This window comes from Sinocyclocheilus grahami, unplaced genomic scaffold, assembly GCF_001515645.1.
Source record: "Sinocyclocheilus grahami isolate Dianchi unplaced genomic scaffold, SAMN03320097.WGS_v1.1 scaffold1392.1, whole genome shotgun sequence".
NCBI classification, from domain to species: Eukaryota; Metazoa; Chordata; class Actinopteri; order Cypriniformes; family Cyprinidae; genus Sinocyclocheilus; species Sinocyclocheilus grahami.
Window position 1 is genome coordinate 69,843 of NW_015506571.1, and position 21,393 is coordinate 91,235.

The window sequence follows — 21,393 nt, forward strand, 5'->3', positions numbered from 1 at the left end:
AACCACATCCTCAAATTCGCCGATGACATGACTGTGGTAGGTCTCATCAGCAAAGGAGATGAGTCAGCATACAGAGAGGAGGTGCACCAACTAACAGTCTGGTGCAAAGTCAACAACATGTCCCTGAATGTGGACAAAATAAAAGAGATGGTTGTTGACTTTAGGAGGGCACAGAAAAACCACTTCCCGCTGAAGAGTGACGGCTCCCCCGTTGAGATCGTCAAGACCACCAAATTCCTTGGTGTTCACCTAGCGGAGAACCTTACCTGGTCTCTCAACACCAACACTGTAGCAAAGAAAGCACAGCAGTGTCTGTACTTCCTACGAAGGCTGAGGGAAGCGCATCTCCCACCCCCCATCCTCACCACTTTCTACAGAGGGACTGTTGAAAGCATCCTGAGTAGCTGTATCACTGTCTGGTTTGGTAACTGCGCCATTGCAAGACCCTGCAGCGGATAGTGAGGACAGCTGAGAAGATCATCGGGGTCCGTCTTCCCTCTATCTCAGACATTTACACCACACGCTGTACTCGTAAAGCCATCAGCATTGCGGGTGACCCCACACATCCCTTTCATAAACTTTTCACCCTCCTGCCATCAATTATTTGGGCCCTCACAGTCAGATTGCGTGACAGCTTCTTCCCCCAAGACTCCTCAACTCCAGATGACTGAGGGGATAAGAACTCATTCACACACTGGACTGATTTGAACCACTCTCACACACATCCCAATCTATTATCTACCTCCACACAAACAATTGTGCACAAATATTTGCTGTCTGAACTGTTATCTCAGTATGCACACATGCACTTTATGTAGTCCTGTGTAGTCTGTTAAACGTTTACAGTTCTTATTTTATAGTCAGCTCTTTTTTCTCTTAGTACTTTTTTTTAAATAGTTGTAATGTCTGTTCTGGGGTTTGAACAAAAATCATTGTTTTCATGTCTTTTATTTTGTATTTTGGCCACAGTCATATCATGTGATTCTCTTGTCTGTGTGTTATGTTCTGATTGGTTTCTTGAGTCATGTGTCTTGTTTCTCATTGGTTGGTTCTTGTCATGTGACCCTCATTGTTTGATATAAATAGCCCTAATGTTGCCTTTGTTCTTTGTCTAGCTTTGTTGTTGTAACCTTGCTGTCGTTGAGTCTGTTTATGCCAAGCCAAGTCGGTATGATTCAAGTCTGTTCCAGTCAAGTCAAGTCTTTTGGATTATGTTTTGTCTCTATGTAAACAAACTGCACTTGGGTTCTCACTTCAACTCGCCTTCAGTGGACCAATTGTTACAATAGTCTTCTTGGTTCTTATTTAACTTTTTACTTAGCCTATTTAATATAATTCAGTTATGTCCAGTTTAGTTTCTTTGTAGTCCTGTGTTCTGTGTTTTTGTCTATGTAGCACCTTGGTCCTGGAGAGACACCTGTCTCGTTTCACTGTATGCTAACTGCATAGAGCTGGAATGACAATAAAGCTACTCTGACTATGGCTGTAATGAAAAAGAGAGAACAGAAATAAGGGTCTTGGTGATACTGCTTATCTGACTGGGACTCAGGCACTGGCAGCTGCATAATCACATACTTAATAACAAACATAACATGTGCTAGAAAATGAAACCGATTAGGGTAAGAAAAATTTAATCTGAAGAGGAAGATGAAAACTCAGGCAGATAATTTGTCATTTGTGCTTTTATTAAGCTTATGCTTGTCCCCAACAGCTATCCTAAAAATCATTAGGATGTGGACGTTTTCCATGAAGTGGGAAAGTCAGTGTGATGACAGTGGTAGTTGTACTCTGGTGGAGTTGGGTATCAGTTACTGTCAGGAAGTCGGTAGGAGATGTGAAAGAACAATAGTTGTTCTGAATAAAACTCTTTTGTGCCTCAAACAAAAGACAAGAGTCACTCATCATAGGCATGTGACGCCTCAAATGTGTTTAATCACTGTTGTGCTCTTCACTGCTGGACAGATGTGAAACACAGCAGTGGTGGCCTACATTTGACTTTGTTCTTACAGGCTAACGGTTTCATCTGAACACAAAAGCCTGAGGAAACATCACACTTGACATATCAAGTAGGTCCTAAATCTACTCCAAATTAAATATTTATTGAATGTACAGTAAAGCAAAGCATTGAAACTATTATAAGAGTTTGTAGTATGAATTAACTTGATAATGGGTAAGAACTGTGCTTATAGACCCTATTGCAGATATTTACTTGTACACAGTAAAGAATGTACAAAATAAATTAGCATTAGAGGTACAAATCCCATGTTTTTGTTTCGAAAATCATTATTTAAACTATTATACACTATATTAATGTTTTTATTTCTAGTTTCTGTTTTACCAAGTGCTTTATTCTATCAGATATCTTTTTAACCTTTTTTTTATTTACCTTGACTCTACTCTTTAGACCACAAGAGAGTGTGAGTCCCAGTCGGAAGTTGACTTGAAATCCTCTTTGTGTCTTGATATGTGGCGAGTGGTATGTTTCTGCCAAGCATCTGTTGCTAGGAGTAAATACAAAAGACAGCCTTGTAATAGACACTCTTATTATGCCTTTTTATGCCAGTAATCTAGTGAGGTGTACATCTGCTCCTCTGAGGCTTACAATTGAAATGTTAAATATTTTATAGATTCAGTCAACATTCAGTGCACTCATTAATCCAAAAAATGTGTGAAAGTGTTACATGCATATGATTGCTTGAATAAATTGCTAAAATGTGCAAACCCTTTACCCCAAGTCTTTAAAAAGGAGAAATACCGCAAGCAAAAAGGTATTTTGCCTATTTTTAATAGCTTAGCAATGTATGAAGCACAGCTCATACAGAGGTCAAACCAAGCAGCTTTCTGTTGGACAATGCATCAAATTTACGTGGTCAACTTGAACCCGTTGTGAAATATGTGTGGAGTAATCATTCACCCACATGCGAAATTCAGAAATTCTAAAAAGCCTTGATTTCACCTGTGAAAATCGTCTTTTTGCATTAAAACAGTACTGTCAGGATATACTAAAGATGCGGAGTGAAGAATTAGCACTGAAAAGGTGTGGACACGTTATTTTTGCACTTTCCCTGTCAGATGCAAAATTTATGGGAGGAGAGTATTAAAATGAAACACGCAATGCAATTTACTAATGTTTGCACTCGTCAAATTAGTGGTATTTGCGCCATTATTTAACGCTCAAAAAAAGCATGTCTTAAAGCAGGTGATAATTTGCGCTGCTCTTTAATCTGCGCATTGTTAGTAAATCATCCACAGAATTTTCCCCTCCCACTGGCGTTTTTTTGGAATTGCGCTCTAATGCTAATTTGGTCCATTTAGTAAATCTGGCCCTTAATTGTTTATAGCACAAATGCCTAAATTGTGGGTTGTTGGTCACTTTTGGGAACTCATAGACTTACATTGAAGGGACCAGAATATCATAAAAACAATACCATTCTAACTATAGTAAAAAACAAACCTTAGAAACCCTTCAGAACACCTTAGCAACCACCTACAGTATGAAGAAACTAATAATTACACAGAACACCTCAGCAAACATAAAGCAACAGTCTCACAGCATCCAAAATTGTTTTCTCACAAGAGTTCTTTTTCAAACTCTTTTTGGTCAGCCAAACCTCTTAGAACTATAATATTTATTTGAAGTACCCCCTGAGATTTTAAATTCCTAAATGTGTTCCAAGTGCATGTTAAACTGCAAATATAGAGTTTGTGAGAAGCAGCATTTACTATGAAACTTCACAGTATTCTAAGCTGTACATGTGTAAATGAACACAGTGCTGCTTCACTTTGTACCACGCAGGACGACTGACTCTATACTTCTTAAAGAAATGCAGCCCTTGATTTGATCATTTTTTTATTTTAATTAATTATGCTACCATTTATTTTACCATTTACCTGGTCTTACATTTAGTTTGATTCGTTACTAGCTTTTCATCAACTCATGAAACCCATTTAGAAAACCTTGTACTGCTGCTGGCTTTCATTCTGGCATCTTCATTTTCGAAGCACAGTCGCCATCAGCAAAAGATAAAAAGAGCAAGACTTCTGATGTAAATATTGTGCATTCAGAAAGATTGTTTTTGAACCGCAAGTTAATTTATGTCTGCAAGCATACAGGACTTGTAATGCTATGAAGGCCATTAATTCTTCTACAGACAGACGTGGGAAGCTTGTACTGCCTCAACACCACAATTCACAAACCCGTGAGCATTGAGAATGATTGTTTTTCTGGTCTGTGCATGGTGCAATAATGTCATTGAATACTTGCTCTCAGATGCAGTGAGAAGAATGTGGTTTGGGATACTGCTGCTTGCGTGTGGGATGTTGCACAGTGTTGCTAGTGAGACTGGGACTCGCCAGCATGAAGTGGCAGCTCAGCTAAGTCCCTTTTTGGGCGCTGGGCATACCTCCCCCCTCACTTTTCCCATAAGACCCTGGTGCATGGACAAAGTCCCCTTTGTGTGGGTCGTAGCTCTTGGCAAGAGAGCCCACAACTTTGAAAGTTGTTTGAACGATGCGATTTTCATTTCTATCTGTCCTTTGCGCTCTCTCCCATATTGAACTCACCCTCTTTCTCTCCCTCCCTCACTTGTTCCTTCTGTCCCGGCCCTGCTTAGCAACAGCATGAAGCGAGTGCCCACTGAGGCTTAGTTCTTGGTATCCGTAGCAGAGTTGTCTGTATGCATCACAGGGTCACTTTGTGTGTGGACTTTGTAGAACAGAGTTGGGACGACGAACTAGCCCAAACGAGTTAAAACAGTACTGCCTAGGCACTTCCTGGTCATTCCTGGTCTGATTATTTCTAAACGAAAAAGCAACAAATGTATACTTAGAACTTTGAGATTTAATTTTTCCAACTATTACTTAATCGTTTAACACAAACAGTGGACATCGTGTATTAAAATTCATCAGTCTTGATATAGCAGTATGTTTTGTACACTACCGTTCAAAAGTTCAGTGTGGTCGGTAAGATTGAAAACATTTTTTTGAAAGAAGTCTCTTATGCTCACCAAGGCTGTATTAATTTGATCAAAAATAAAAACCACAGTAAAACAGTAATATTATAAAATATTATTACAATTTAAAATGTTTTCTACTTTAATGTATTTTAAAATAATTAATAATGTAATTGTAATTTATTCATGTGTTGGCAAAGTGGAATTTTTTAGCAGCCATTACTCCAGTATTCAGAAATCATTCTAATATACTGATTTGGTGCTCAAACAGCTATTATTGTTATCAGTGTTGAAAAAGTTGTGCTGCTAAATATTTTTGTGGACATTTTGATGCTTTTTTCAGGTTTATTTGATGTATAGAAAGTTAAAAAGAACAGCATTTATTTAAAATGGAAATCTTTTTTAACATTATAAATGTTTTTACTGTCACTTTTGACGAATTTAAAGGGGTAGTCCACTCAAAAATGAAAAACAGCTGCTGGTCCCCATTGATTTCCATAGTATGGGAAAAATACTGTGGAAGTCAATGGGGAACAACAACTGTTTGCTTGAGTATTCACCTTATTGGGTGAAGAAATGATGACTGAATTTTCATTTTTGGGTAAACAATCAATTTAATGCATCCTTGCTGAATAAAATAATTAAATTATTTTGAAAAAATCTTACTGACCCCAAACTTTTGGATGGTAGTGTATATTAAAAAAAAAGAAAGTTATTAACATAAATACAAGAATGTGCATTACATCTTTTATTGTTAAATAAAAGTGTGTATTAAATTCTTGTCTTTTAAAAAGTCTTTCTTTGAGTTCTTAGAATTCATCAGTTAAGTTAAGAGGAACTCACTATCAAGGCAAAATCTCTGTATATTATTTTCCAGATTTTTATAGTCTCAGTTACAATGTTTTGAACTGTAAACAACATAATGGTGTGCAATATGGTGTCATAGATGATGTTATTATGTAAATGTTGGAATTACTGATGTTTTACAGCTAGTAGAGTTTAAATTTCTGCTCATTCTGTTATCACTTTTTCAGGTGCTGATAACATCTTTAACCTGCCTTTTACCATATCAGCAGCAGTAGTAAAAGTTGAGGAAAATACTGGCTTTGGAAAGCAAGTGTTATGTGCAGTCCTTTTATCCAATCAGATACTGTAGTTTAATTATCTTTTCAAAGAAACACAAGTGCTTTATGGATAGTAATTCATTCTGGAGGTTTAGTCAGAAATCAGACTGTTTCAGTACAGAGCTGTACAATCAGATTACTCATTTACTCAAACAGCATTGTATCCATGATGTTAATGTTGATGTTATCAACATTAGAAAATGTCAACTCAAGCCAGTGACACAAGCAATGGAAGTTGACTCAGAGGACAGTCTGTCTGCCTTTTAATTACTGTATATGAAATGCCCATGCGACAGTTCAATCACACCGAGTGTTACATACAGGGCATAACTTAGGCCAATCTTTACATTTACATTTACATTTGGTCATTTAGCAGACACTTTTATCCAAAGCGACTTACAAATGAGGACAATGGAAGCAATCAAAATCAACAAAAGAGCAATGATATACAAGTGCTATGACAAGTCTCAGTTAGCTTGACGCAGTACACATAGCAAGGTTTTTTTTTATTATAAAATAAATAAAAAGAAAACAGATAGAATAGAAAAAGAATAGAGCAAGCTAGTGTTAGAGGCCATTTTTTGCTTTTGTTAATGTGTAATAAATAAAAAAGAAAACAAATAGATAGAATACAAAAAGATTAGGAGAAGCTAGTGTTAGTTAAAAAAAAAGGGAAAAAAAGAAAAGTCAGTTAATGTCAGACTGTACGACAGTCAAGATGCGTTAAAAACGGGTGTGCGCAAGAAAACTTGTTCAGAGTTTTACCTTATCAGCCCATACACGTTCTGTGACTGCGAGCTGCATTGCACGCAGGGATGTAATGTTGGCTATCATTAAAAGTATATGAAGGGCGGCAATACCGGCGTATTTATGCAGAATAGTGCAAGCAGCACTACACACCCACATGAAAACAGCAGCGCAAACCGGTGTTTATCATAGCAAATGCAACATATCAGATGAATTCCGTGAGTGGAGGACGGGAGCGCCGGAGTTTATGCGGTTAGAAGAAATCTTTAGCATTAATTCTGATCATGGCTTGTCTTCAAAAACGAAGACAGTTTGACGTTCGTCGTAGGAGATGTCACTGCAGGACTCTGCGCTAAATCTTCTGACACTGCCAGAAGTTCGTCGGAGGTAAAATTTTATCGCAACGGCCATTAATCGGCTGTCGGTGAACATGTCAAACTAACAATCAAAGACAACAGATTTTAGCCTAGGATTATAGGAATTTTAGGATTTGCAAAATTTGTCTCAGATGACCAAATCATGGCCAAAATCGCACAGTGTGAGCCAGGCTTAAAAGGGACAAGTTTTTTTTTTTTAAGAATAGAATTAGAATAGAGAGCGTTAGAGCGTCAAATAAAGATGGAAGAGATGTGTTTTAGCCGATTCTTGAAGATGGCGAAGGACTCAGCTGCTCGGATTGAGTTGGGAAGGTCATTCCACCAGGAGGAAACATTCAATGTAAAAGTCTGTGAAAGTGATTTTGTGCTTCTTTGGGATGGCACAATAAAGCACCGTTCACTTGCAGAATGCAAGCTTCTAGAGGGCACATAAGTCTGAAGTAATGAATTTAGGTAAAGGGTTGCAGAGCCAGTGGTGGTTTTGTAGGCAAACAGTAATGCCTTGAATTCTATGCGAACAGCTATTGGTAGCCAGTGCAAACTGATAAACAGAGGTGTGACATGCATTCTTTTTTGGCTCATTAAAAATTAATCTTGCTGCCATGTTCTGGATCTTTAGTGAACATTTACTGAATAATAGTGAAAGATAGTGAAAAATAGTCACCATGATGTTTCACCTTAAATAATTTTTTGAAAAAAATGCACAAATGTTCCAGTCTGTTCTCTTTTGGTTGATTAAATTATGCAAATTATATACATTTCAGTGTTTTTTCACAAATTGCTAGTGTTTATTAGCCTATAGTGAGCATTTTTTTCCATTGCAATTTTCCATTTTCTCCATTATATATATATATATATAAACTCATTTTATAAGTATGTACTTATAAAATGAGTGATGTTAAAATGCACTTCATCTACTGTAGATTATATGCATAATGTTTTACATTTTTTAGTCAATATTTTTTATACAACAATATTAAAATGACTAAGTCAACTTGAATTCATTATTCTACACAAATAAAAGTACATTTTAGGTTTAGGTGAGCTAGAAATTACTCATTTGATATAAAAATAACATTTACTTTTTTCCAGGGAATTTCACTGCCAGATTTTGCGAGTGTTGATGATGGAACTTTAATATGGGAGTTAGACGAGAGGGGCTTTATTTAGATGAAACATTACAGTTTACTTTGTTCCACAAGAACTAATACATTTTCAAATTAGAAAACAAGCGAGAAGGAAAGCGAGGCCCTCTTGTGAAGAATGAACAGTTTGTGAAACATTTCCTAATTGTTAATGAGGGGCTCAGGGCAGGGTGCCAATGTCGGAGGGCCAATGGCGAGGGGGTACAGCCGGAGCAGCCGATGGGCGGGCTGTTGCTCTGGGGTGACAAGTGGGGACCCCCTTTTTTAACTACCTAGGTGTCACTGTGTTAGAGTAGGGTGTACAGGATAGCAGACAACACGAAGGGCTCTAATGACGGTCTGAGTGCAGCTGGCTGTGTGAGGTCTCGTGTCTTTGACCTCCCTCCCTCTCTCAGCCATCCTCACCAGCTTTGATCGTGCTCTGGGGAACAGAACTGTTTTTTAACTGGGTTTTAGGATGGATGCATCAGATAGCAACCCGGAGAACACGACCGAGAACAATAATGTGGAGAAGAGTGAGGTTGGAGAGGAGGAGAAGATTGAGTCTGACTCCAAGCAGGATGTGGACCCAGATTCAGACCTGTCTGTGGTCAAGATTCCTCCTCCGCCAGAGCTGGAGATCAGGCCTAATGGAATAAGTGATGATGGCAAGCCGGAAGTATGCATGACTGTACCTTCTCCTCTGACCCGCAGTATTTTTCCTGTTGCAGTCTCACCTGCTGCTGAGCGCATTCGATTCATTCTGGGAGAGGACGATGACAGTCCAGCACCCCCTCAGCTCTTCACAGAGCTGGACGAGCTACTGTCTGTTGATGGCCAGGAGATGGAGTGGAAGGAAACTGCCAGGTAAGAGCGTCATGGCTTGGTTGGAACTTTAAATGAGGCTCAAAAACAGACCAGAAATATAAGAGCCTGTATTATTAGCAGGAACTAGGTTTTGAAAAAAAGCTTGATAACTTGTGTCTAATAGTATTATTTTATCTCTGGTTTTGCCCAAATTGTGTTTTAATTTGTCAGTGTCGTTCTTTTCTACTTTATATTCATCAAAGAAAAAAATTGCAAAAAAATAAGAAATTGTATCACAGCAAATCAGCATATTAGAATGATTTCAGAAGGATCATGTGACACTGAAGACTGGAGTAATGACTGCTAAAAAAAAATCAGCTTTGCCATCACAGGAATAAATTACATGTTAAAAGACATTAAAATAAAAAGCAGTTATATTAAAGTTAGTTATATTATTTAATTCCTCCAAATCGTTCTGTTTTTAAAAAAGACCGTTTTAATGACTCTTTTATACTTGTTACACAGGCACCATACAATTCATCAAAAGAAGATTCAAGTGTACTGGCTCATTGCCAGTGACTGCTTGGTGCCAGTATGCAAAGACATTTTAAACACTTGACAGTGTCTAAAGGGATGAATCCAACCCGATTCATCTTTAGAGAAATGTGTGAAGAAAGTTGAAAATGCGCATATGTTTCCAGTTGACTTGTTTATCCATTAAAGGCACATCCGATCATTGAACAGGAACTGTTGCTTTAAATTCCTGTGATCGTGAGTTCATTTGAGCAGACAGCTTGGTCTCTGATAAAAAACGAGTCTTGCATGCAGCACACATCAGTTCTGGAGCTGTGCTGCTCTTGAAAGGATTTGATCATTCAATGAGAGGGGCAGTTTCATGTAAAGTTAAGTGGCACTCCAGGTGGTCCCCAATCAGCGGGCATTTAACAGATTAAATAAGTACAAGGATGATTACTGCTGATCTTTTCATTTCCAATCAAGATTTTATTTGAGAGATTGTTTTAGAGATAAGATTACCCCTTGTTTGTGTATTTTAGGATTAAGGATTACATATTAAAGCTTTTCAAGCAGAGTCATCAGTTTTAAAGGAACACTCCACTATTTTTGAAAATAGGCTCATTTTCCAACTCCCCTAGAGTTAAACAGTCGAGTTTTACCGTTTTCGAATGCATTCAGCCGATCTCCGGGTCTGGCGGTAGCACTTTTAGCTGCAGCTTAGCATAGATCATTGAATCTGATTAGACCGTTAGCATCTCTCTCAAAAATGACCAAAGAGTTTCAATATTTTTCTTATTTAAAACTTGACTCTTCTGTAGTTACATGCCGACGGAAAATTAAAAATTGTGATTTTCTAGGCCGGAATGAGAGTATAGTTCCTAGCCACATCGGCCTAGAAAATCGCAACTTTTCATTTCATTTTCTGTCGGTCTTAGAACACGATGTTCCTTTAATAAACAGAGTTGTACAGGGGAAAGATGAATATGAGGGCTGGGACTGGTATTTGTTTCTGATATGGTAGATTTAAGAATATATATAGTGGAGTTACACTACCGTTAAAAAGTTATGGGTCAGTAAGGTTTTTTTTCCTTAAAAAAATTATACAATTTTTCAGCAGGGACATATGACAATGATCAAAAGGGAAATTCAAATACATTTTCATTGTTACAGATAACAAGAAATGTTTCTTGAGTACCACAATCAATAAATCAGTGTTCATTTGACTTGCAGTTGCGCTTTCATACAGAACTGTTCACATTCCAACTTCAGTATCTTCAAATGTCTGTTGTTTTTTCTTCGAAGGTGGATCAAGTTTGAAGAGAAGGTGGAAAAAGGTGGGGAGCGGTGGAGTAAACCACATGTGGCCACTCTGTCCCTACATAGTCTCTTTGAGCTTAGGACGTGTATAGAGAAGGGCACCATCATGCTGGACCTAGAGGCCAACACACTGCCAGGGGTCGTTGGTAAGTGTTTCTTCTGCAGCTATTTTGTCTTATTAAAGGATGCTCTACTACCTTTAAGCAGTTTTGGTTACAAACATAAATCACTCAAATACCTTTTTTCATTGAAATAGTGTTGATGCTCAACAGAGGGATCTATGAACTCAGTGGTCCACGTTTATACTGATTTGAGAGCCAAACGATGATATAATTTGTCTTTAATATAAACAGCATGTTGCAGTCAATATCAACCCTGTTGAAAACAAAACAGCATATGCTGGTTAGGTATGTTTTGAAACATGACAGCTGGTTTGAGCTGGTCCTGAGCTAGTTATAAGTTGGTTATGAGCTGGTCCTGAGCAGAAGCTAGTTGATTAGGACCGGCTTAGGACCAGCTCACAACCAGATTATAACCAGCTCAGGACCAGCTTAAACCAACACATGACCAACTAAGGAACTTAAACCAGCTGCCATGCTTCAAAACATACCTAACCAGCATATGCTGTTTTTTTTCAACAGGGAAGGTTACAAGTTTTAAAAACAATTATTTTATATAACTTTTTTTCCTAGATTGACTTATTTTAATATTTGAATGTGCCATATCACAAGAGATGGGGAACAAAATAGGGGGGGAAACATGCCATTTAAGCATATGTTCAATTTTAGTTATTTTTTTCTTTTAAACTTTTATTTATTAATATTTTTTGCATTGAGGTTTAAAAAACAATCTAAGTGAATTTGTTTTAAAAAAATATTTAAAAAGGTCATATTATTTAAACATAAGTATTTAAATTGTTTTGTTAATTTAATATATATATATACAAACACACACACACACACACACACACACACACACAAAATGCAACATTTACATTTGACCCACAGCCCTCATCGCTTTTGATGCAAAGGCCAAAAATTATTTTAAAAAAATGTATAGCAATACGTTAACACGATATTTGTGAGTATTGTCATTTTTATTAGATGCATGATGGCAATAAAGTGTTGCTGTGCAATTTGACAAACTGTTTGTATGGACAGGATATCGGTCAAATGGATGAAACAAGATTTATGCAATGTTCATTTTACATCAGTCATGGTTTTGAACGAGCCATTTTTTTCTGTCATGGAGCTGCCTTTTCTGTAATAGAAGCATACAGAATGCTTTCATGTAGGGCATCAGCTCTACCACCAGCACTGGCACACTGTCAGTAGACAATGGGCAAAATAAATATCATAAAGATAACACTTTAGAGCAGATCAGACTAAGAGAAAAAGCTTTTCCAAATGTACCGTTACTGTAAGGTCTAAGAGATAGCACGTGTGATATGCATGCATGGTCTCGGCCAGCACAGCCCATTTTTATTTGGTTTCCAAATGCTCACATGTCAGGATGTATTCATAGCTCTGTTTAATACACTCCTCTCTCAACCCTCGCTGTAACTCTGGGCTCAGATGCACGGGTGATTGCATCCATTCAGGATGGCCATTTCTTTTATACCGAATTCAGGCAGTGCATGAGGAAGATCAGAATGGAAATTGTGTGGCCGTTAAATAACTGTAGTGCACTGATAGCAAAGTATGTGATTCTTGTGATTATTTTGTAAAAGCTTCCTTTTAGGAAGGAGGATTGGTAAAAAAAAAAAAAAAAAAGAGACATTTACTGCAGCTCTCTGGATTTAAAGATGGCTGGTGAGATTATAACCACTGCCACCAATCAATGAATCTTGAATCCCCAGCCATATCTCTTACTCAGAGCATGATGTGTCAAGTCATATTATCAGTTTAAAGCAAATCTTAAGTTTGGCCGAGTTAAGCTCGGTCAACCTCATAGTGTGCCTTTTGAGATAAAAATGATTTGAAGGATCGGCCATTAAGAGCCGAACCATTCACAAATAGAGCCCAAGGGCCCAGGCCTCGTGTCTTTGACCCTCTTATTTTGCTTTCTCGCTGTCTACCTCTCTCTGTTTAGCATTCACTCTGTCTCTCTCTTTCAGAAATGATCACTGACAGTCAGATTGAGAACGGTCTCTTGAAAGCTGACCTGAAAGATAAGGTAATGTACACCTTGCTGAGGAAGCATCGCCACCAGACCAAGAAATCCAATCTTCGCTCCTTAGCTGACATTGGCAAGACGGTCTCCAGCGCAAGTAGGCTGTTTTCCACCCCGGATAATGGTAATATAGGTGCCAGTTTGGTGCAGTTATTTTTTTTACCCTCCTTTTTCCTTTTAAGCTATAAAGATTTTTTATATTATCATTGCTATATTTGATAGATTTTTATATTAAGATGTTTCTTCTTCAGTTTTATGAAATATTTTGTGGATTGTTTTTTTCCACACTTTTCAAAAATATAATTTGTTCTAATTCTTTTACCTTTATTGATTTTGTGTTTAGAATTTTCTTGTGTTATTCTTAAAGATAACTGAAGAATACCAAATATTTTTTATTTTACTCCTCAAATTTTATTCAGGAGATTTACGTCCTTATCTTTACATTTTTTCATATTTAAATGCATTAGTCACACAGATCACAATAATTGTTTTACTAATGTTTTACCAATTTGCTGACTCATTGTTGACTCAGCATAGATGAAGCCTTTTTATATTTTTCCTTTTTTATAAGTAGTTGTCTTTGTATGTTTTAAAGACTCCATGAAATCACTTCACAAGCACCTTCTTTTGTGTTGACACTACTGTTTAATTAGTTTAAATTTTTTTTGCTTTGTCTTGGTTATTCACCAAGGACACATTTAATTGATCAAAAGTGACAGGAAAACATTTATAATGCATCTATTTCTAATAAATTCTATTCTTTTTAACTTTCTATTCATGATAGAATCCTGAAAGAATGTATCATGGTTTCTGATATTAAGCAGCACTGTTTTCAACTGTTTTCAACTTTGATGATATATAATAAATGTTTCTTGAGCACCAAATTTGCATATTAGAATGATTTCTGAAGAATCATGTGATGCTGAAGACGAGGCTGTTTCACAATACTGCTGTATTCTTACTGTATTTTCGAATAAATAAATGCAGCCTTGGTGAGAAGAGACTTCTTTCAAAAACATAAAGAATCTTACTGAGCCCAAACTTTTAAACAGTACTGTATTTTCTCTTACAACATTAGGTTTGTGTGTGACATATCAAAGGGATTAAATAATCATTAAGCTTTAATTACATCACAGCCATGATCATGATTTGCTGCTTGCTTTTAGCAAAGTGCTTGCTTTTTAGGCAGTTACAGGTCATATTAAGGGGAGGAACATTCTCATTCCAGAGAGTCAAAACTCTGTGTAATCAAAATCCGTTAAATGCTAATTTAGGCAATTTTTAGGAGTACACAAGCATATAGGGAGAGCTAGAAGACACTAAAAGAGTTCATGGGGTCTTTAAATATTAACTTGTTTCTTTTCAGTCCTTGATTTTTAGTCTGTCCTGAATCTGTATGCATATATTTTTCAGTGATGCACAGAATAGGCTGTTGCATTACATTGTTGAGATTGTGAACTGTTATGAACTGGCGAACTAATAAACTAATCTTAGAGCGGTGTTTAAAAGACAACACAGACAACACTTCAAATAAAGCAATGGTCAAAAGGATCATTTGATTTTTGGCAATGATATTTACAGGCCTTCAGTTAAGACAAATAGTGCATTGATAAAACTTTACACAAAGATCATGCCAGCATTTTTCCAGCTTTTATAGGCTGCATGTGCACAGGTTTTAAACCATGAATCCTGTGATTTGTTGACCGTTGGACTTTTTGAATGTGACATAAATGTTATTCACCACAACCTTTGTTTCCTGAAAAAAAAAACTTGCTTTAACTGTGCTTTTCTACCTCTATAACAAATCCTATCTTTTCCTGAGTGATTTTACACCAGTCTCACACAAGCTTTTACAAAACCACTGACCTCTATCACCTTAACAATCTTATCTTTTCACCCTTCTTACCATCTTTTATCCTTTCTGCTGCACTTGTCACTAAAAGCACGTAATCCACTTGAGACTTCAGTGCCTTGTCTAATGACTCGCAACTCAGAGGAGGTGTTGCGAGCCCCTGGAAGTCCAAGCATGGGATGGCCTAGTAAGTCCAACTTACCAGTTGCCATTACATGTGTATGTGTCCCTTCACCCCACGTAGTGTGTAACATACAGTAGCTGTGAGAATAGCATAGCATTGTAGCTTCAAAGGGTCATATCTCATGAGGAACCAAATCTTCTTAGACCATTTAAAGAGTTAATTGAATAACTAAATAACACCTTAGGGACAAATGAAATCATACAAAATGTACATTCTTAAAAATAAGGGTTTCAAAGGAAGCTTTTGCTGCGATGCACAGATAGTTCGTTTCTGGTTCCACAAAGAACTTTTAAGTGAACAGTTTACATAGTGTAAAGAATGTTTTAATAATCTGAATTATAATCTGATCTGAATAATAATAATAATAATAAGTAATAATAATCTGAAACTTTTTCCACTATAAAGAATCTTTTGTGCAATGAAAAGGTTACATGGATGTTAAAGGTTTTTCATGGAACCATTGATGCCAATAAAGAACCTATTTTTAGATTGAGTGATATGACCTTTTTTATTTGTTGTTGTGACCATCTATGTTTAGCTAGTCAGTCCTGTAGTCATTGTTATGTAATAGATTTTCATATCTAGAATTTCCCGTTATGGTGATCTTCACCCTTAATAGATTTAAATTCCAAAGTATTCTAATAATCACATTGGACTAATTTCTGTGGAACTTTCCACTGGAGATCACCGTATCATCATGACCATAACCATATTAATGAGCAGCTCTGATCTGATAATGTAGGATTTCTGAAGGTGGATGTGAAGTATTTTTTCAAGTTACTACTCTTTTTTTTTTCTTTCTTTTTAAGTGCTTCATAAATGAAACTTCTTTTTTTAAACCTCCCTCATCTATATTCAGCCTCACTTTTTCTTCTTTTGGCTGCTTTTTTTCTTCTTTTGGCTGCATCAAACTGACATCTTAGTCAATATAAGTCTGTGGCATTGGGAATACTTTGCTTCACTGTGCTGTTCTCCTGCTATGCTGTTCACAGCAATGATGACAATGACTTGGACTCTGCAAGGTTAATAGTTAACCTTTCAGTAGGTTCCTTTCTTGCCCGGCACATCACCTTTCCTAATTTAAGTTTTTTTACTTTTAAAAGCATGGACTCAAGCAATTTAGAGACTGTGAAAAATATTATTGTTCTGTGCATTGTTGTCAGTTCCACTGATTCCCCAATGGTTCATCTGACATTCAGTTCTCTTGCTTATCCTGCATTTGGATTACTTTGTAGACTATTTTTTTTAAACTTTGTGTTAAAAATAATGGAACAGTGCCCTTTTCAATTTGTGTCTTTTTCATTGATCTGTTATTTTCATTAATTTTGATTAGGTAGTCCAACCACCACACATCGCAACTTGACATCAAGCAGCCTGAACGATATCTCAGACAAGCCAGAGAAAGATCAAGTGAGTCCAGTTTTAAGATTGTTCATGTGTTTGTGTGTGTTTGGGGCCAGGAATATTTTTTTTGTAACTTTTATGCAGCATAATAATAATAAACAGTAAACTGTAATATTAGATTGTTTTCAGTGGTGATAATAGTATTACCAAACACCAAATCAGCATATTAGAGTGATTTCTGAAGGATCATGTAACACTAATGCCTGGAGTAATGATGCTGAAAATTTAGCTTTGCTATCACAGGAATAAATGACATTTTAACATATGTGACCCTGGAGCACAAAACCAGTCATGAGTTGCACAGGTATATTTGTAGCCAACAATACATGTCAAACTTATAGATTTTCTTTTTTGCCAAAAATCATTAGAATATTGAATAAAGATCATCATCCCTGATGTTCCATCAATCATCCAATATTTTTTTATTAGTAATATGCATTTCTAAGAACTTCATTTGGACAACTTTAAAGGCGATTTTCTCAATATTTTGATTTTTTTGCACCCTCAGATTCCAGATTTTTAAATACTTGTATCTGGACCAAATATTGTCCTATCCGCTTTCAGATGATGCATAAATCTCAATTTCAGAAAATTGACCCTTATGACTGGTTTTGTGGTCCAGGGTCACATATATTAAAATTTTAAATATTTATTTAAATTCTAACCATATTTCACAGTATTCCTATTTTTACTATAATTAAATAAATGCAGCTTTGTTGAGCTTGAGACCTCTTTCAAAAACATTTAAAAAATGTCCAACCCCAACCTCTGGAATGCAATATAACATGTTATTAATAATCAAATATTAAAAACGTGTATACATGTAAAAATATAAAAGCATCTGTAATTGACTGTAATTTGGATTGCCAAAAATCTGTGCACATCACAGTCAATGTCACTATGACAAGACTGTTGAAGCCAATGTTTTCCTAATGATAAAATAGGACATTGCGCTTAGATGAACAGAACAGAAGCACAAGGATAGGGCTAGTGTGAAATACAGACTTCCATTCCTAATGGGAAGTTCTTGGGCTCTCATTGACAGAGCACCAGGAGGTCATTAGGGTGGTGTCAATCTGTGACAAACCATAAAAATTAACTCACTTCACAGAAGTTCACCTCAGAGGAATTGTAGTATCTTTCCTTTTTACGTGGGAATGCATCCCTTCTTGCTGAATGCAGCATTAAGTGAAATAGCTGGCAAATGTTTGACAGTGTTCTTGTGTGTGTGCTGTGTGCTGAATAAACCAGTGTGGATGTGATTGCTGGAAGGCCTCCGCTGTTGACAGACTCGGAGGAGATGCCCCTTGCCCCTTTTGGCTGAGTGGGGGATTGAGAGACTGCTTGTGTGAGGTGGCCCAGAGACATGGACAGATTGTGATTATAAGCGCAGATTGAGGGATGGCTGGGTTTGTGTCATGTACTGTGAAAGCCTCATGGCTTGTCACACTTTTTTTGTTTTTTGGATGATGTCATTCCTGCTTCCTGAAATTAGACATTCACAGAATCTGGAAATGAACGGTAACCTAAGTAACATGTAGTAAATTGCTGTTGTGAATTTAGCTTAATAACTTACTCAATTAATTGAATTTTCTTTTGAAATAGCACCCACTTAAGGCAGTACCATGAATTCAAGCCTTGACAAAAATGATTTTATTGGGAACAAGACAAATACAGTATGAAGAAAACAGCAACCCTCTCAATTGTAAAGCATTTATTTAAAGATATTTACTGAGATTTCAGTTGACAGTGCTCGATTCTCATTAGCTGCAACAGGAAGTCATCTGTTCCATGGCTTGACTACACAAAATGCAGGCTATCAGACCCTGTTGATGCGGTGGTAGTAATCCAGTATCAGAGATGATGCTTAGCCTTTCCACATCACATACTATCTGCTAGAGAGCTGGAGAGCTAGAGATGGGATATTTGATGTTAATGCGAGTTGCTTGGAGTGTGTGATATATTATTAGGTCAGAAGTTGCCTGTAATAAAATTGGAACACATACTGTACGTTGTAAAAAATGCTTTGCATGCTGTTGTATTCAGCATACTGTGCTGCTGAAATGAATTAACTGATGGAACATAATAACCGTCTGATGACCCTTTTTTGACTCCTAGATAATGAAGCTCAGAGGTAAACATTCATACAAGTCTGAGAAAAACACTATGGGTTGTTTAAGGTGTGTCCTTCTAATACCTTAATCATCTCTTTACGCTCCTCTATTAATGCTGTCTACAATCTGGCCTCCAGTTAACATCAGTGATATCACTCCCCTCTATAGCCACCACTTCTTCACTTGCTTTAGTTTCATTTAGCCATGATCTTTTTTGTCACTCTATGGTATCAGAATGAGTTGAATTCAGTGTTTATAAAGTTTTTCCCACAAAGTAGGGATGGTCATATTGGTCAAATAGGAGTCTTTAAAATCACTAAAAAGTATCATGAAATTAGATCATGTGTCTTTAACTCATTATTTTCAACAAAATGTAAAAAAAAAAATTTTTTTTTTGTGAACTATCTCTTTATATCGGGGGATAGAGTAGATTTAATGATAGTGGCATTTTTTTTTTTATGCAACCAAATCATAAGAAAACAAGGGGGAAAATAAGCATAACAGATTTCAAAGCATCATGTACAAATAAAATATTATCTTTTTTAAACAGTGTCTACATATTTCATAAAAAAGGAGTCATCAAGGTTTTTTGAGAAGTCGTAAAAACTTTCTGAATTGACAAAACATATCAAGTTTATATAAGTAACCTTTTCTAAAGCAAGACACAAGGTTATCCCATTCATTACATTAATACACATGTTAATGCGTCAGGATATGTGCTTATTTCATCTCACGACAGTAATTCAGTGATAATCAGTAATACGATAGTTTTGCAACAGTATAATGGAATAAAAGCAAGAGCTTCAAAACAAATGATCTATGATGCTAGTGCTGTTGATGAGTGAGAGGTCTGTCCCATCATGTGCTCAGGTGCTCCAGGTTAAATGTTTTCCATTGTGCTTGCGTTTCCAGTGTTCTTCCGTCAATGGTTAACGAAACTGCTTACTCTTACTGTTCAATAAGACTTTCATGTTATTGTTTATATTTGGGAAGTATACTGGGGAATTGGTTTATTAATGATTGATATTGTAACCCCATTTTCAAGTTGACAGCAGAGCTGTCAAATTTGATTTATGAGCTTTAGAATTAGATTTCTGTCTTGTGCGCTAGTCTTACTGTTAAAGAATAGTAAATGTTTGCATTATTGCAAGTAATAAACCTAAAAGCACTTTATATATGCAACAAGCTTGAGTAATTGTGATACTTTTAGCTGTTAAAATTCGCAATGATGACCTTGGAGGCACAAGTTGGAGTTGCTTAACAATTTATGGTTATGTGTGCAGGGTGTACTAATTATCTTTGGCTTGTAAATTTCACATTTGGCATGACCTCAAAGTCTGAGCTGGCAAATGCCACTGCCTTAGAGTTTGGCCTTCATTTTATCACTGGTAGGAACGACAACAACCCATATAAATAAAATTAATTTAACAGTTCTTATACTGGTTACCACTGGTTCCTCTGAATTAAGAGTAAAAGAATGCAGGAGTCACAGTGGGCCCTTGCTGAACCCTAGAATGAACAATCCCACGTGCAGCCACCAATCTTTGTAATTTCCATTAGTTGGACAGTTGCTGTTGTTGGATTCATCACATGTTCATGAAAGTCTTGGCACAGAATGCCAACTGGGCAGTATGTTTAATGAGGTCATGTGTTGGAGCTTGATTTGTGCACTTTGTTTACTCGGTTCTTCCTCCTTACTGAATTTCATTAAAATCCCATCCTGCATGTGTTCAGCTGAAGAACAAGTTCATGAAGAAGCTGCCCAGAGATGCTGAAGCTTCCAATGTTCTCGTTGGAGAAGTGGACTTCCTGGACAGTCCTTTTGTGGCCTTTGTGAGGCTGCAGCAAGCTGTCATGTTGGGGGCGCTGACTGAAGTGCCTGTGCCCACCAGGTATGACCTGCTTTTATCCCACAAAGCCAAGGAGGAAAATATAGCAGTGGTGGAGGGTGTTCAGTTCAAAACAGGCTTTTATTAAACCAATAGAAAAGCTGTGTGTTTTACTTTAGGTAGTATTTTGTTATTATCTTTCCTAGATTTCTGTTCATTCTTCTTGGACCCAAAGGCAAAGCCAAGTCATACCATGAAATTGGTAGAGCAATTGCTACTCTGATGTCCGATGAGGTACATACAGACTAATCTTAGAACATTTTTTGTCCTATTTTGGTTCATAATTTTTTTTGTTCACGCCTACAGTAGAAAAAGGCCTTCAGTCATGTTTAAAGCCCCATTCACACCAAGAACGATAACGATAAAGATATAGTTCTAAAAAATCGTTCTCAATAATAAAGAATAGCAGAGTCCACACCACATCTATAACGATAAAGACAAAGAGAAACGGGTATCGTTGGAATCACTTTCAAAACTATTTTTCTCCAGCTGATGAATGATAAAAAAATTGACAGCCAATCAGAATCCATCCTGCTGTAACGAGCTTGAGAATTTAAAGCGGCGGATGCATGGGCGCTTAGAATAAACAGACGATATCGTTCACTGGTGTGGATGCTAATATCTTTATCTTTATAGTTATCGTTCTTGGTGTGAACGGGTCTTAAGAGTGCTAAATACTGTTGCTTTTACCCTTAAAAAAAAAAAAAAAAAATGACTGCAATCTGTAACAGAACCAGTGTTAATTTAATGTTATTTGTGTATATGTGTATATATATATATATATATATATATATATATATATATATATATGTTT

At 36.6% G+C, this 21,393-nt stretch overlaps 1 protein-coding gene across 1 annotated transcript in view; it reads left to right on the forward strand.

Moving 5' to 3' along the window:
* The window catches only part of slc4a4a (solute carrier family 4 member 4a), an 85,397-nt gene that overhangs the window by 35,439 nt on the left and 28,565 nt on the right, over window positions 1-21,393 (forward strand). Inside the window, exons 5-10 of the mRNA XM_016256070.1 lie at window positions 9,056-9,191; window positions 10,950-11,110; window positions 13,081-13,260; window positions 16,506-16,582; window positions 20,425-20,582; window positions 20,726-20,813. Coding sequence (XP_016111556.1) covers window positions 9,056-9,191; window positions 10,950-11,110; window positions 13,081-13,260; window positions 16,506-16,582; window positions 20,425-20,582; window positions 20,726-20,813 — 800 coding nt within the window. The remainder of the gene's footprint in view (window positions 1-9,055; window positions 9,192-10,949; window positions 11,111-13,080; window positions 13,261-16,505; window positions 16,583-20,424; window positions 20,583-20,725; window positions 20,814-21,393) is intronic.